Genomic DNA, 16027 nt, shown 5'->3' with positions numbered 1-16027 from the left:
AGACACAACTTTGTCTTCACAAGGACAGTGCATTGGCCTTTCCTACTGATATTGTTATGGATAGATGCAGTTGTGGCAGGCAGGTTGGTGAGGATGAGGTCAAATGTTTCCCCTCTTGTTGGTTTCCTCACCACCTGCTGCAGTCCCAGTCTAGCAGCTGTATCCTTTAGGACTCAACTAGCCCAGTCATGATGGATCCCCTGAGTACATTCTGCACTCTTGCTAGCCTCAGTGTTTCCTCCAAGTGGTGTTCAATGTGGAGGATTATTAATTCATCAGTGGACGGAGGATAGTACGTGGTAATCAGCAGAATATTTTCTTGTCCATGTTTGACCTGATGCCATGAAACTTCACGGGTCCAGAGTAAATGTTGAGGACTCCTAGAGCAACTTATACCACTGTATTGCTACCTCTGCTGGGTCTGCCAGTGGACCAGGACATTCCCAGGAATGATGATGGTGGTGTCTGGAACATTATTTGTAAGGTATGACTCTGTAAATATAACTACGTCAGGCTGTTGCTTGACTAGCCTGTGAGACAGCTCTCCCAATTTTGGCACCATATGTTAATTAGGAGCGCTTTGCAGGATCAACAGAGTTGTGTTGTTCTTTCCAGTACCTAGGTTGCTGTCAGGTGGTCGGTCCTGTTTCATTCCGTTTTATTTTCCTCGCAGTGATTGAATACTGAGTAGCTTGCTAGACCATTTAAGAGTCTTGGTGTGTCTGGAATCATGTGTTGGCCAGACCAGGCAAGGACAACAGATTTCCTTCCCTAAAGAACATTTGTGAACCAGATGGGTTTTTATGACATTCAACAATGGTTTCACGGTCATCACTGGGCATTTAACTCCAGATGTTTTATTGAATTTAAATTCCACTATCAGTCATGATCCCCAGAGCATTTCCCTGGGACTCTGCTTTCTTAGTCCAGTGGCAATACCACTGTTATCACCAGCTCCCCCTAATAAAACCAGACACGTCCCCTTTTTTAAAACTTTGTTCTCTTCCCGATTAATGTGTGGGTTAGTTGATTAAATGTTTGAAGAGGTAATTACTCTATGCAGCATTTCCTATTATTAAATCCTTTATTATGGAACCATAAAATTCGTATAATCTCTTAATAGCCCACTGCCTTTGTTAGTTTGTGTCACAAAAGTTAATGAACTGTGTTTTCTCCTGATGGCTTTGGTATTCACAGAAAAAGAAATTGCAATTCATTGGCACCAAGTTCTAGCACATCTGTAGGCACTTTACATCCAATTAAATACTTTTAGAGTGTGACCACTTTAACAGCTTCAGTAAATACAGCAGCCAATTCGCGTGCACCAAGCTCCCGCAATCAGGAGTATGATAACCAGATAATCTGCCTTCAGGATATTAGTTTAGGGAGACCACCCTCCTCTTTAACGGAGTGCCATAGGATCATTTAACATATCAGAGATGCAAGATGAGCTTTGATTTTCCCTTCCTGTCCAAATCCTTGGGTAGGATTTTCCAGTTTTGGGGCGAGCGCAGCCCGAAAATCCCGCCCAACGTTTTTGACAGTGCAGCGTTTCCTCATCACTGCATTTCGTGCTCAAATGTGTGGAGTATGACCTGAACTCAAATTAGAGTGGTTGGGCTCCTTAGCCAAACCCCCAGCGCTGGAAATTAAACAAAAAACTGCTTTGCTTCGTTAATTCTTACCCTGGTCACATTTCCCCAACTGACTGCTACCACAGACCCAGCTTGCAGTTACAGCCACAAATAACATCCACAGCAGTATATTAAGCCAGATATGAATAGAAGTTAGATGTAGTCAGGAATGAAATCCAATTTGCATTTTGAGGTCAAACTATGAGGCACATACTCTGAGCATCTCATTATCAGACAATAGTTCATTTTGAAATGCTCGTGATAATAAAAGGCACAGAACCAAAGAAGTGAAACATTGCCCACGGTTAGTAATACATATTTAATTACTTTCCTTGCACTTGTCTCTTTGACGGACATAGGCATAAATCACAATAAATCAATTTAAAATAGTCATTAATAACTAAACTGCATTAAACAAAATGTTTTGCTTAATCTGACAACTGCAAGAAAACCTCCAGAGACATGCAGTATGCAGGCTCTCTCAATGGCTCAGCCAGTTCTGAAGGAAGGCCATCAACCTAAAACATCAGCTCGCACCCCTCTCTCCACAGATGCTGCCAGACCTGCCTGTAAGAGTGCGTGTGCAGGAGGGCGTGTCACTGTGTGCATGCACATGAGAGAACACACGCGCGACAGTGCTCTCTTTCTCTTGTGTGCATGCGTGCAAGCAAGAGAGAGTGCGTGTGAGATAGTGCGAGAGAGAGAACGTGCTAGAATGCGCGCATGCGTGTATGCAGGAGCACGAGAGAGTGCGTGTGTGTGCAGAAGCGCAAGTGCATGTGGGAGCACGTGCGTATGTGTGGGAGTGCGTGTGTGTGAACACGTCTGTATGGGAGCGTGTGTGTGTGCGGGGGAGCGCATGTGCGTGTATGAATGTGTGAGTGTATGCGTGTGTGAATGTGAGTATACATGCGCACGCGTGTGTGTGTGTGTGTGTGTGTGAGAGAGAGAGAGAGAGTGAATGTGTGTCATAGAGGTTTACAGCATGGAAACAGGCTCTTCGGACCAACGTGTCCATGTGCCCAGCTTTTACCATTAAGCTAGTCCCAATTGCCCACATTTGGCCCATATCTCTCTATACCCATATTACCCATGTAACTGTCTAAATGCTTTCTAAAAGATGTATCTGCCTCTACTACTGCTCTGGCAGTTCGTTCCGGACACTCACCCCATGTCTGAAAAAATTGCCCCTCTGAGCCCTTTTGTAGCTCACCACTCTCACCTTAAACCAACGCTCTCTATTTTTAAACTCCCCTACCTTTGGGAAAAGATATTAACTATCTAGCTGATATATGCCCCTCATTATTTTATAGGCTTCTGTAAGAATACCCCTAAGCTTCTTACGCTCCAAGGAAAAAAGTCCCAGTCTATCCAGCCTCTCCTTATAACTCAAATCATCAAGTCCCAGTAGCATCCTAGTAAATCTTTTCTGCACTCTTTCTAGTTAAATAATATCCTTTCTATAATAGAGTGACCAGAACTGTACACAGCATTCCAAGCGTGACCTTGTACAACTTCAACAAGATGTCCCATCTCCTATAGTCAATGTTCTGACCAATGAAACCAAGCGTGGCAAATGCGTTCTTCACCACCCTATCCACCTGTGACTCCACTTTCAAGGAGCTAGGAACCTGTACTCCTAGATCTCTTCATTTTATAACTCTCTCTAACACCCAACCATTAACTGAGTAGGTCTGGTCCTGGTTCTATCTACCAAAATGCATCACCTCGCATTTGTCTAAATTAAATTCCATCGCCCATTCGTTAGCCCACTGGCCCAAATGAGCAAGATCCTGTTGCAATACTAGATAGCTTTCTTCACTGTCCATTATTCCACCAACCTGAGTGCCATCTGCAAATTTACTAACTATGGCCCATAAATTCTCATCCATGTGTGCGAGTGTGTGTGTCAGTGACAGTGAGTGAGTGAGTACCAGAAAAACAGACAGAATGGACATGAGGATCTTGCATCTTAATATTTTATAAATCTGACATCTGCGGCATTTTCCGTCTTTAAAACCACTACGAACAATTACAAAATAAAAGGAATCAATTGGATAAGAAAATAAATTGAAAAACGCAACTGACTATAAATTCGTTGCCTCTTCCCCACTGCTTCATTTTTCTTCCAGGAAAGACAGAGGGCCTGATTCTCCCAAAAAAATCTAAGAACTGAACGGGCAGGAAAACCGCTGTAAATCACGACTGTTTTTTCAGTTGGAGTTCAGACTCGAACCTCCCATACTCTGTGCAATGCAGAGAAAACAATCGCGAATATCATTAAAAGCTCAGGGCAGGGGCAAGGCATATTCACACCAGAGTCTGACAGTTCCAGGCCTCTGCGCATATGCAGTGGCCACGATCTGTCAGCCTCCCATTTGAAGGCCAGCTCAATCGCGGGCCAACCCGAGATCCTAGCAGGATTGCCCCATACACACTCCCCTCCCCCCTCCACCGACCCCAAGGCCTGATCGTGGCTCCCACGACCATTCCCTGGCCAGCCCCGAAACCTCCTATCCCATCCTGCAGCGTCCTGATTTCCATCTACGCCCTCTGCCAGCAGTAACGATCTCCCCGCCCCCTCCTGGCAGGCAGATCCTTCCGAGCCTGCCCCAACCCCACCTACCGCTACTCCCGACCAATTCCTATGCAGAGTGGCAGTGGGATACCCCCAACCCCACCAATTGTCCCAAAGTCCCATCCACAATAGGCTCTGCCTCTTTGGCACTGCCTGATGCTCCTGGACAGCACCAGGGTACCCATGCCCAGGGGGCACCACCCCCCAGCTGTCTGAATCTCAGGGGCCCCCCCCCAATTGTCCCCCTGTTCAGTCCAACGTGTTCTCCCGCTAATTCCTCAAACATGGGGAGCTACTTTAAACCCCACTGGGGTAAAATACGCCTGGCAGGGCGGGAGATGCTATTGGGCTCGGAGAATTCAGACCTGAGCCCGATAATGACATTTAAATTTAATTACAAACAAATTAAAATCACTTCCCCGGTCTTCCCGCTGGTTTCCAATGTGGTCTCCACTGCACCTGCTTTCCGACAGCGAGAGTGCACATGCGCGAATCCCGTGAAATAGCCGACCCGCGCATCTCCCAACCCAGCGCGCCAAAAAGTTAGCGCGTCGCGATGGGAGAATCGGGCTCTGAGCCTATCCTGAATTTAGCTTGCTGATCGTGAAAATGTAAATGAATAACTGCAATGGCACGAGTTAATAGGAGAATTTTATCTTCATTAGACTCTGAAGAGCCTAACAGTCGATGATAATGTAATTTATTTTCAACATATGTAAAATTTGTTGAAGTCCGGTTTAATGATCTGGAAACACCCAAATTATTGAGAGTGACCATATATTGTTAAATAAATTGTATACAATTTAAAGCTTAGTCTGAATATGATGATTTATCCAACAAACTGGATGGAAAGTGACCAGGAGAGGTACTACATATTCTAAAAGCTGCTCAAACAATCTTCCATCTTTTACTCTACAACAAAAATCTTTGAATATGCTTTGTCAAAATATCTGAAGGTACTACTTAAATTTTTAGCAAAGAAATCCACATTGCTTTCTGCAAAGCACTGACTTCTCAATTTTTTTTAATTAAAGATGCATGCAGCATCTTTCTCATGCTGAGGATGTACCAGTGGTGCTTTGCAGAAAATGAAGAGCTGTTTCTATTGTAATACAGGGGCTATGAGAGCCAATGTGCATAAACCAAACTCCCACCACCAACTAAGTATTATGGGTTGAGGGATAAGTATTGCCCAGGACACGAGGAAGACCTTCCCTGCTATTTTTCGAAAGTGCAATTTGGGATCTCTACCTTGAGATAACCGCAGTCTGACATCTCATCCCCTCTGACAGTGCAGCTCCCTCTCAGTCCTGCTATCAACCCAGGTTATATACTCAAGTCTCTAGAGTGCGATTTGAACTCACAAACCTGACTCAAAGGTGAGTATGCTACCCACCGAGTCAAGGCTGAGGCCATAAATTTAAATTAAATCTCTCAGATATACCTTATGTAATCAGAAGAAAGAATGACAAGGTGACTGAAGAGAAGAATGCCAAGTACCTCATTATCATCACTAACTCCAAACTGAATTTCAGGTTTATGAATTCTAACTGGTGCTGCTAAATCCCCAACATGCAACAGGAAATTTCAGTGTGGTCAGCAAAATTATGTGTCATTCCCCAATACAAGGACAATCCTACAATCTCACTTCAAGCCAGGCATCCTTTAGCAAATATGCATTGCAAGTGATTGACAGTGTATTACAATTATTCAAGAAGCCGACACTTAAAAAAAAGTAAACAGGAACACAGTTGCCAAGGTTCCATATTCATATTAAGTTGTCATTGCCATGTTTGGAATGGGAAAGACTATTTTGCCTGATTGAGTCGTTCCTCTCCAGAAACCAATATGTAACATGTTCCGTCAGGGACTTCATCCAACCCACTCAATCATCTGAGACAAATACCGATCTCCAATTGAATATCATTTCACCTAACTACTAATCTGCGGAGGAAAGATTTTTTTCTAATCAGTCATCTTGCAGCTTTCCACTTTGTTTGAGCGTTAATCCAAGACAATCACTAAACACACAGACACCAAAATAATTGACCTTATGGAAAATTGTCTGACTAAGTATGGAGTTTAATGCATTGTACAGAATTGTTTAACCTTAATGATCAAATTAAATTAATGGACCATTGATTTTTTTTCTGACTGCGATAAATTGCGCCTCCACAGAAAATTAAACACTCAGTTCATTGTTTCATGCTTCATTGATTTCACAAATTGGGTTTTAGCAGAACTATTCTTACCATTGATTCAATAATGGATATGAGTTACTTCATATTAAGGGAAGGAAGCGACAATATCTTTTCCCTTGTACTTAGGTCCACTGGCTCCTGCCATCAATGGCTCCAAGGCAAGTCCAGCCTTTCAACTATGGGTCTTGACAATATTCCAGCAATAGTACTGAAGATTTGTGCTCCAGAACTGTCACACTCCTAGCCTAGCTGTTCCAGTACAGGTACAAAACTAGCATCTACCTGGCAATGTGGAAAATTGCCCAGATATGTGCTGTACACAAGACCAGGATAAATCGAACCCCACCAATTGCCACCCCATCAGTCTATTCATGATCATTGGAAAAATGATGGAAGGGGTCATCAACAGTGTTATCAAGCGGCACTTACTCAGCAATAACCTGCTCACAGATGCCCTGGTTGGGATCTTCCAGTGTCATTCAGCTCCTGATCGCATTATGGCCTTGGTTCAAACAAGGACAAGGGAGCTAAACTCCAGAGGTGAGATGATAGTGACTGCCCTTAACATCAAGGCAGCATTGACCAAGCATGGCATCAAGGAGCCCCAGTAAAACTGGGGTCAATGGGAACTAGGGGGAAGATTCTCCACTGGTTGGAGTTATACCTGGTACAAAGGAAAGTGATTGGAGGTCAATCATCTCAGCTCCAAGACATCACTGCAGGAGTCTCTCAGGGCAGTGTCCAAGGCTCAACCATCTTCATCTGCTTCATCAATGACCTTCCCTCCATCAGAAGGTCAGAAGTAGGGATGTTCACTGATGACTGCACAATCTTCAGTACTACTCGCGACTCCTCAGATACTGAAGTAATCCATGTCCAAAGGCAGCAAGACCTGGACAATATCCAAGCCTGGACTGTCAAGTAGCAAATAACATCCTTGCCACAGTGATGCCAAACAGAGATCATCTCCAACAAGAGAGGATTTAACCATCACCCATGACATTCAATGGCATTACCATCGCAAAATCGCTCATTATCAACATCCTGGGGTTACCACCAACCAAAAACTAAACTGGGTTAGCTATACAAATACTGTAGCTATCAGAAAAGATTAAAGACTAGGAACCCCGCAGTGAGTGACTTACCTACTGACTCCCTGAGGCCTGTCCCCCATCTACAAGGTACAAGTCTGGAATGCAATGGAATACTCTACACTTGCCTGGATAAGTGCAGCTCTAACAACACAAGAAGCTCAACATCATCCAGGGCAAAGCAGTCCACTTGATTGTTACCCCTTCCAAAAACATTTACTCCTTCCACCATCAACAAAGAGTGGCAGTAGTGTGTACCAGAATTTTAAATCAGAATCAGTATTGGGAACAAGAATGTTGGGTGGTTCCACTCAACCCAGTTTATCTGGCTGAAATTGCTCAGACTGGGATATCCAATAGTAAGTTTCTGATTTCCCACAATTTATGTCAGCCTTGGTCTCACAAGCATACCTTGCCTTGTCCTCTGCAACAGATCTTTCTTGGTTTCTCAGCTACTTGACCACAATCTGCTGTCATCACCACAGGCTTGGGTTCTTTATGGACTTTCCAGTTTCTTTCTGATCCATTATAGGTATTATGTAACATGCCACCATGCCCCCTCTTCTGCTTTACTCGCAGCAGCAATCACAGCTCTTCTCCTGATAAATACCCTGGCTAGCTGGTTGACCTGGGGATAATCCTCCTCACTCACTCTTCAGCCACAGCTTCTCTCTACATCACCCTGCAGAAGGTTCACACTTTGTTACAAATATACTCCCTATCTGTGATTTCGTGAATTGACATTTTGGCTCTAGCTATGGATATTGAGTCATATCTGCTCCTCAAAATTGCTAACCCGATGTATATTCCACCGTGTCCCTTGTCCAGCCTATTGAAGCAGAAGCATGACTTTCCTCACCGGATTCACCTTGACCTCTACTCTTTCTCTTCTGGCACTTTTTTTTATTTGAGCACATCAACTTATACCACCCATCCCATCTGATCTTCCAGTGCCTTGGGTGCTCACTTCCCATGCTACCTTCCTCACAAACAACTCCTTTAACCTTTACACTGTGACTCCTCATCCTGTCCATAGCCTCCTACTAAACACATGATATAATGTTAAGTTGTTACAGAGATTAGTATAACACCATGCAACTCAGGAAGTTGAATCACTGAAGAACAAATTGAGAATTTTTGTATGGAATAGTTAACTCGTAGGGTTTACACATCTGCTGATACACTGGGAACATTTTTGCTCAATTCACTCCTAATAAATAAAGGAGAGTCAGGGAATGCAACTTGAAAATGAAAAGCAATTTTAATTGTGAAATGCTGTACTCACATGATTATTGATCCTGTAGGTTCCTGGGAATACACACGATCTCTACAAATATCAGAGTCGGAGCTGCACAAAGAGAATAAGGAGTTTGAATGAAAATCCAGAAACAAGTTAAATGTATTCGTAGTCCAGAAAAACCTGACCAAGATATCAAATGGGCTGAACAGTGCTGTGCATCTAATGCCAAGTAGCAATAGGAGTTGGCAGTGATTCACTTCCCAATACTAAGAGAACAACATCTCTTGTAATATAAGAGCACTTCCATAGAAATGGTCACAATAAATCATCACCACATTCACTTCAATCACAAAGATGGTAGGCATCATCGGGTTGTTGCTCCAAACCCTGCCAAAATTCTCTCTTCCACTTTCTTCTGTTGGGAAAAAGATACAAAAGTCTGAGGTCACATACCAACTGACTCAAGAACAGCTTCTTCCCTGCTGCCATCAGGCTTTTAAATGGACCTACCTCTTATTAAGTTGATTTTTTTTACACCCTAGCTACGACTGTTCTTTTTTTCTGGAGCGGTCGCAGCAGCGATGAGCGTCGTGATGCTGGAGTTGGATTCACCATCAGGAGTCACCTTGTTTGGAAACTTGATAGTCAACCCAAGGGTGTGAACGACCAGCTTATGACATTACAGCTTCCGCTACAGAACAGAAGTCAAGCCACCCTGATCAGCGCCTATGCCCCCACAATGAACAACCCGGACGAGTTGAAAGACAAGTTCTACGCAGAATTAGATGCCCTACTATCAGCAGTGAGCAGTACCGACAAGCTGATCTTGCTTGGTGATTTCAACGCAAGAGTAGGGTGTGACTCTGCAATCTGGTAGGGAGTCATTGGGAGGCATGGAGTGGGCAAGTATAACAACAACGGCCTACTCCTACTGAAGACCTGTGCAGCACATGACCTCCTCATCACCAACACAACCTTCTGTCTGCCTACCCGTAACAAGACCTCCTGGATGCACTCCCGCTCTTAAGCATTGGCATCTAATCGAACATGTCATTGTCAGGAGAAAAGACAGGCAGGATGTCAGAGTGACCAAGGCCATGAGTGGTGCTGACTGCTGGACACATCACAGGCTCGTTGTCTCCAAAATGAGGCTCCACATCAGACACAAGAGGCAAGCACAAGGAAACAAGGTTATGAAAAGAATCAATGCGGCCAAGCTAAAGAACCCCAACATAGCTTCAGCACTGGCTGAAGACTTAGGAATCAAGTTTGCTGACCTACACCTCGCAGGCAGCGCTGAGGGGGACTGGGATCGCTTTAGGGATGCTGTCCATACATCTGTGTTGAAGGTTCTCGGGCCCTCCACCCGCAAGTAGCATGACTGGTTTGATGAGAATGATGAGGAGATACAGGCTCTACTTGTTGAAAAGCACCATCTTCATCGGGTCTGTCAGAACAACCCATCATCAACTGCCAAGAAAAATGCTTTTACCAGTGCTCACAGGACAGTCCAGAATAAATTGCGTAAAATGCAGGATGCCTGGCTGAGCGCCAAGATGAAATACAGGGATACGCTGACAGAAACGACTTGAAACTGTAGCCAAACGGGCCATCTAAAATGGCGTTTTGTAAAGCACTCTGGGACAATTGGGCAAGAAACTAAACCGACAGGCTGCAGTTTAAAGACAGAGACAAACAGGCTGCAACCCTAACGAGCGAATAAACAGGATACGGGTCATCTCCAGGATGAAAGGGACTTTACAGTCACACTGGCTTGTTTCATCTCCAGGATGAAAGAGACTTTCTGGTCACACTGGGTTGTGTACCAGACATAGGGGCACTGTGAACCCTTATTTAGGAGGGTGGTATGTGACCTATGTGCCTCCAACACCTACAGACATGGCCGCTGGGGACACATCCAGCGATGTGTAGTAGCACCTGATTGGACTCTTATCGATCAGGTGATCAAGCCCTGACCAATGGAATGGCAAAGGCCAAAAAGGGGCGTGAAACCAAATGGGGTATATAAAGGGTGCTGCACAACCAGGAATCTCTCTCTCTGACCCCATGAATGAGCTACAATGACAGAGAGCCACCACACCAAAGAAAGAAAGAAAGGAACGAACGAAGGAAACAAAGGAAGGAAGGAAACAAAGGGAGGACCAGACTACACAGACGACTACCAAGACAAGCGCACAGATAAAGGCCAATATCTGCTTGGGTACTTGTCAATCACGCAAAGTTAAGTCAAAGTCTTGTATTGTACTTGACGTCTACTCAGTTATTTGTCCACCGTATAAGGGTTAAAACAAACTGTGCGGCAGGCAACAAAACAGTTCTATGAAGCCCTCAACACACTCTATGGACCTCAATCTCTTGGGAGTTCTGCCCTCCTGAGTAGAGGTGGTATAACTCTCATTACAGAGAAAGCTCAGATCCTGCAGAGATGGGCTGAATACTTTGAAGCCATCCTCAATCGACCATCATTTATTAACGATAAGGCAACAGACAGGATTCCCCAGGTTGATATCAATAGCGCCATGGATGACCCACCGGTAGTAGCCACAGTCACGAAAGCTGTGGCAAAGACCCAGGGGCAGATACCGTACCTGCAGAGATCTACAAAGTTGCTGGTCCTGTACTTATTGAGAAGCTCACCGAGTTGTTCCAGTCCCTTTGGAAGCAAGGATCCATTCTCAAGGACTTAAAGATGCTTCCATCATACAGCTCTACAAGAGGAAGGGCAATCGGCAAGTATGCGACAACCACCGAGGAATCTTGCTGCTCTCCATCACAGGAAAAACCTTCGCAAGAGTCCTGCTAAATCGCCTGGTCACTCATCTGGAGCTGGGCCTGTTTCCAGAGTCACAGTGTGGCTTCCACAAAGGTTGTGGGACTATTGACATGATTTTCGCTGGGTGCCAACTTCAGGAGAAGCGTCAGGAGCAAATCGCAAGCTCTAAACAACCTTTGTTGACCTCGCAAAAGCCTTTGACACTAAGCCGACAAGACTTGTGGAGGATCATGTCAAAGCTCGGCTGCCCCCCCCCAAGTTCATTCAGATGGTACGCCAATTCCATGATGGCACGATGGCCAGAGTACTGGATGGCGGAGAATCCTCTGGGGCATTCCCAGTCACCTGTGGTGTCAAAACAGGGCTGTGTGGATGAGGCAGCGCCAGGTAGGACGGTTTTGTGCCAGTGTTTCCCAGGTGGTCATGTTTATGTCATGCAACTTCAGGGGAGCCTTGAGTGTGTCTTTGAAATGTGTTGATGTTTACTGCCATGCTGAATGATGCTTTCCAGGACAGTATTGCTGGAATCAGCCTCAAGTACAGAGTGGATGGGAAGCTCTTCAACCTGAGGAGACTTCAAGCTATTACCAAAGTGAAAGGGACTGTTCTGAGAGATTTCCTGTTTGCCAGTGACTTCACCCTGTTTACTGGCTCACAGCCAAAGATGCAAGTCAGCATGGATAAATTTTCCATGGCTTGTGACAACTTTGGACTCACCATCAACATTAAAAAGACTGAAGTCATGCACCAGCCTGCTCTCATGCACCGTAGGCAGAACGCATAATCACAATCAAAGGGCAGAAACTACAGGCAGTGGACCAGTTCACTTATCTTGGCAGCACCCTCTCCCAAGCCGTGACTATTGATACAGAAGTTAACTGCAGAATAGCAAAGGCAAGTTCTGCTTTCGGTAGACTGCACTCCTCTGCATGGGAACGTCGAGGAATCAGCCCAGCAAAAAACTGAAGGTCTACAGTGCTGTGGTTCTCACTACCCTCCTGTACGCCTGTGAAATGTGGACTGTGTATCAAAGACATGCAAGACATGCAATCCTTTCCACATGACTTGTCTTCGCAGAATATTACACATCAGATGGCAAGACAAAGTACCAGACACTGAAGATCTCTCTAGAGCAAGTCTACCATCAGTCCACACACTGCTGATGAGAGTGCAGACCCGGTGGGCAGGTCATGTCATCCGTATGTCAGACAAGCGCATACTCAAGCAGCTCCTTTTTGGGGAACTCACATGGAGGGAAGAAGAAACATTTCAAAGATACACTCAAGGCTTCCCTGAAGTTGCTTGACATAAAAATGACCACCTGGGAAACACTGGCACAAAACCATCCTATCTGGCGCTGCCTCATCCACAAAGACTGTCAAACTTACAAAGCAAGGTGTATTGTTGAAGCACAACTTAAGCGTGAGCTGCGCATGTCCAGAGCCACCAGCGCAACAACTACAGTGTCTACACAAGTCTGTCCAATATGTGCCAGGACATTCTGTGCCCGAATTGGCCTGATCAGTCATCTTCTGACACATCGCAACCAGCCTCAAAATGACTAATGGTGTCAAGATCCTCATCAATGATGATGGACAAACAACAGCTATAACGGTAACACTACATTCTGCACTCTCTCCTTTCCTTCTCTGTGAATGGCATGCTTTGTCTGTACAGCATGCAAGAAACAATACTTTTCACTGTATACTAATAAATGTGATAATAAATCAAATCAACTTTCCATTATATCACTTACACAGTTAATGTACATATAACTAACAAACAACACTTACACAGTTTGGGATTAGGGTGTGGGGAACAGAAATCACTGCCAAGTCTGACCCTGTCCTCCAAAAACCACACATAGGTATTTTCCAGGAGCAATTAGTAGATAGTGACCAGGTTTATGAACCCTGTTTGATTTCATCATCCCTACTTACAATTGCTGAGGCCAGTCTCAGTCATGGATTAGTGGTGGTACTCACACCTCTAATGTAGAAGCTTGTAGGTGTAAGTCTATTGCTGATATTTCATAGCAACCCTGAGAGAGTGCTACATATTTGGACGTTTCTTCCTTTTGGTTAGATATTAAACAGGCCCACTGGCCTTTTTAAGTGGACATTAAAGATCCAACAGCACTATTTCAAAGAGCAGGGGAGTTCTACCCCTGTGTCCTGGTCTATATTTGTCCCTGAACCAATATCACTAAAGCAGATAATGTGGCCGTTATTTGACACTAAGTTGGAATTAGATCTGGAAAAATCCTGATGGAGTTTAGATGGTAGCTGCTTTGGAATCAGAGGAAAGGAGGTTTGTAAATTAATTCCAAAGGGCTACATTTCCAGGCAGGAATTTGAATTTGAAACTCATTAAAAACAGATTTCTTTTCATTCAATTTACTGATACATCATAATCGTCTCACTGCTGTCTATTAATGAAATCAGTTTATCTGGTCAGCGATGCTTCATCCTGCCGAGCGCTAAAGATCTCTTAACATTTCACAACAAGCCTTCTAGCTGAATAAAGGAAAAATGGTCTTTTGAGTCAATTTCTCTAAATTTGGAAATGTTTAGAATTGCAGAACAGAACAATACTTAAATGAATTTTGAATTGTTGGCATGAAGTGAAACATTTGCAAATAGTCTTAATTTGGCACAAAAGAAAGGCCATTTGGAAAACTTTTAACTTGCATTATTTGTCAAAAAAAATGTTGGAACATTGGAAAACCAGATGCAGAAAATTGTGAATCAGAGCGTTGCTCAGGATTCCCTGCAGCATCACTGTATCAGAAATATATTTTTTAAAAACTGTCTACATTAATTTCCAGTATGGTTAGAGAATAGTACAAATTAATTCAAATTTAATTAATTTGACAGCTGATCAAGCTTTTTTTAATATCTCCAACTGTCTCCTTCTCTGGCTCCATGAAATGCCTAGCAGTATTTTTCCATCTTGACAGTGGCCATCAATGCAAGTTGTTGCTGGATAGACCCTGTTCCAAACCTGGAGGAAGTCCTTGGGCCAGCTCACAAAGATGCACACTTTAAACTGATGCACACATTCAATCTTGTGTGCACTCAGTTGTTCTACTGTTGCTACTGGTGCTCTGAAATCCATCATGCAAAATAATTCAAACAAATTCCAAACATTGGGAACTGAGAGAGACATAATAGAACTCAAAAATATTGTGGCTCCTTCGTACAGTGTGTACCATAAATCAGCCTTTTGATAATATGCATTATACTGGGGGAGACAATCCTGATTGTATGATCAGAATTGTAAAAGTGTTCCATAATGAACGCTCCATTACTTCTGGTGTCCCCAAAGAGTCAGTCTTTGACCTCCTATTCCCTATTTACATGCTGCCTCTCAGCGACATAATCTGAAAGCATATCAGTTTTCACATGTATGCTGACTACATGCAGCTAAAACTCAGCACCTCTCTCAACTTCTTCACTGTTGCTGATTTAAATGACTACTTATCATATATCCAGAATTGCAAAAGCAGAAATTTCCTTCGATTTAATATTGGAAAGATTAAAGCCATTGTTTTTGGTCTCCGCTCCAAATTCTGTTCCCTTGTTGGTGACTCTATCCTGTCTCTTGTCAACGATCAGAGATGAAGCCACTCTATTTGCAACCTTGATGTCATGTTTGACCTTGGCATGAGCTTCTGACTCACATCAAATTGTGTTCCTCTATCATACCTACGCTCACTGATGTATATCAGCTCCCAATCAAATAACATTTTGATTTTAAAATTTTCATCTGTATTTTCAATTACTTCCATGGCTTGCATTTTTTCAGTAATCTATTCCAACCTCAGGACTCTGAGATATCTAAACTCTTCTAATTCTGGCTTCTTGTGCATCCCTGATCTGAATTGCTCCTGTGATGGCTGTGACTTCAATTGCCTAGGCCCCAAATTCTGGAATTCTCTCCCTGCACCTCTTTACCTCTCTACACCACTTCCTCATTTAAGATGATCCTTAAAAATTCTATCACTTTGAGCAAACTTTTCGTTATCAGACCTAATATCTCCTTATATGGCTCAGTGTGATAGTTTGTTTTATAATGCTCATGTTTTTATTGAGTTCACTTCCCCAACACTAGCCTTAGTACTCGAGTGAAAGTTCCTCTACCTGATGCTCCTGGACTCTGTAAATATTGTCTGTGGAATCATTTAAGTTGTTTAATCACTGGTGTAACTGTCAGGTTCAATGACATCCTTTTGCATTCTTTCTCGCTGAAAACTAAGGAATGTTATCTTGTCAACTGCTCTTCTTGTTGGGCTCTCTTGGTCAGCTTTGGTACCTTGTGCAAAATTTGCAGCCAGAAATAGGCCATTCTGCCACCGAGCCTATGCTGGTGATTCTGTTCCATACGAGTCACATCCCAACCTATCAGCACATCTGTCTATTTCTTTCTCACTCATGTACTTACCTAGTTTCCTTTTAAATATATCAATGTTATTCAATTCAACCTCCCT

At 43.7% G+C, this 16027-nt stretch overlaps 1 protein-coding gene across 2 annotated transcripts in view; it reads right to left on the bottom strand.

The window, feature by feature from the left end:
• rad18 (RAD18 E3 ubiquitin protein ligase) overlaps positions 1-16027 on the bottom strand; it is a 288130-nt gene that overhangs the window by 23945 nt on the left and 248158 nt on the right. For both annotated transcript variants that reach the window (XM_080184080.1, XM_080184087.1), the window contains exon 12: positions 8790-8852. In XM_080184080.1, coding sequence (XP_080040206.1) covers positions 8790-8852 — 63 coding nt within the window. The remainder of the gene's footprint in view (positions 1-8789; positions 8853-16027) is intronic.

Source organism: Carcharhinus amblyrhynchos, chromosome 3, assembly GCF_965287045.1.
Source record: "Carcharhinus amblyrhynchos chromosome 3, sCarAmb.v2.hapA, whole genome shotgun sequence".
In the NCBI taxonomy this organism is placed as follows: domain Eukaryota; kingdom Metazoa; phylum Chordata; class Chondrichthyes; order Carcharhiniformes; family Carcharhinidae; genus Carcharhinus; species Carcharhinus amblyrhynchos.
Note: the sequence above shows the minus strand (reverse complement) of the source record. Positions and strands in the feature narration are given on the sequence as shown.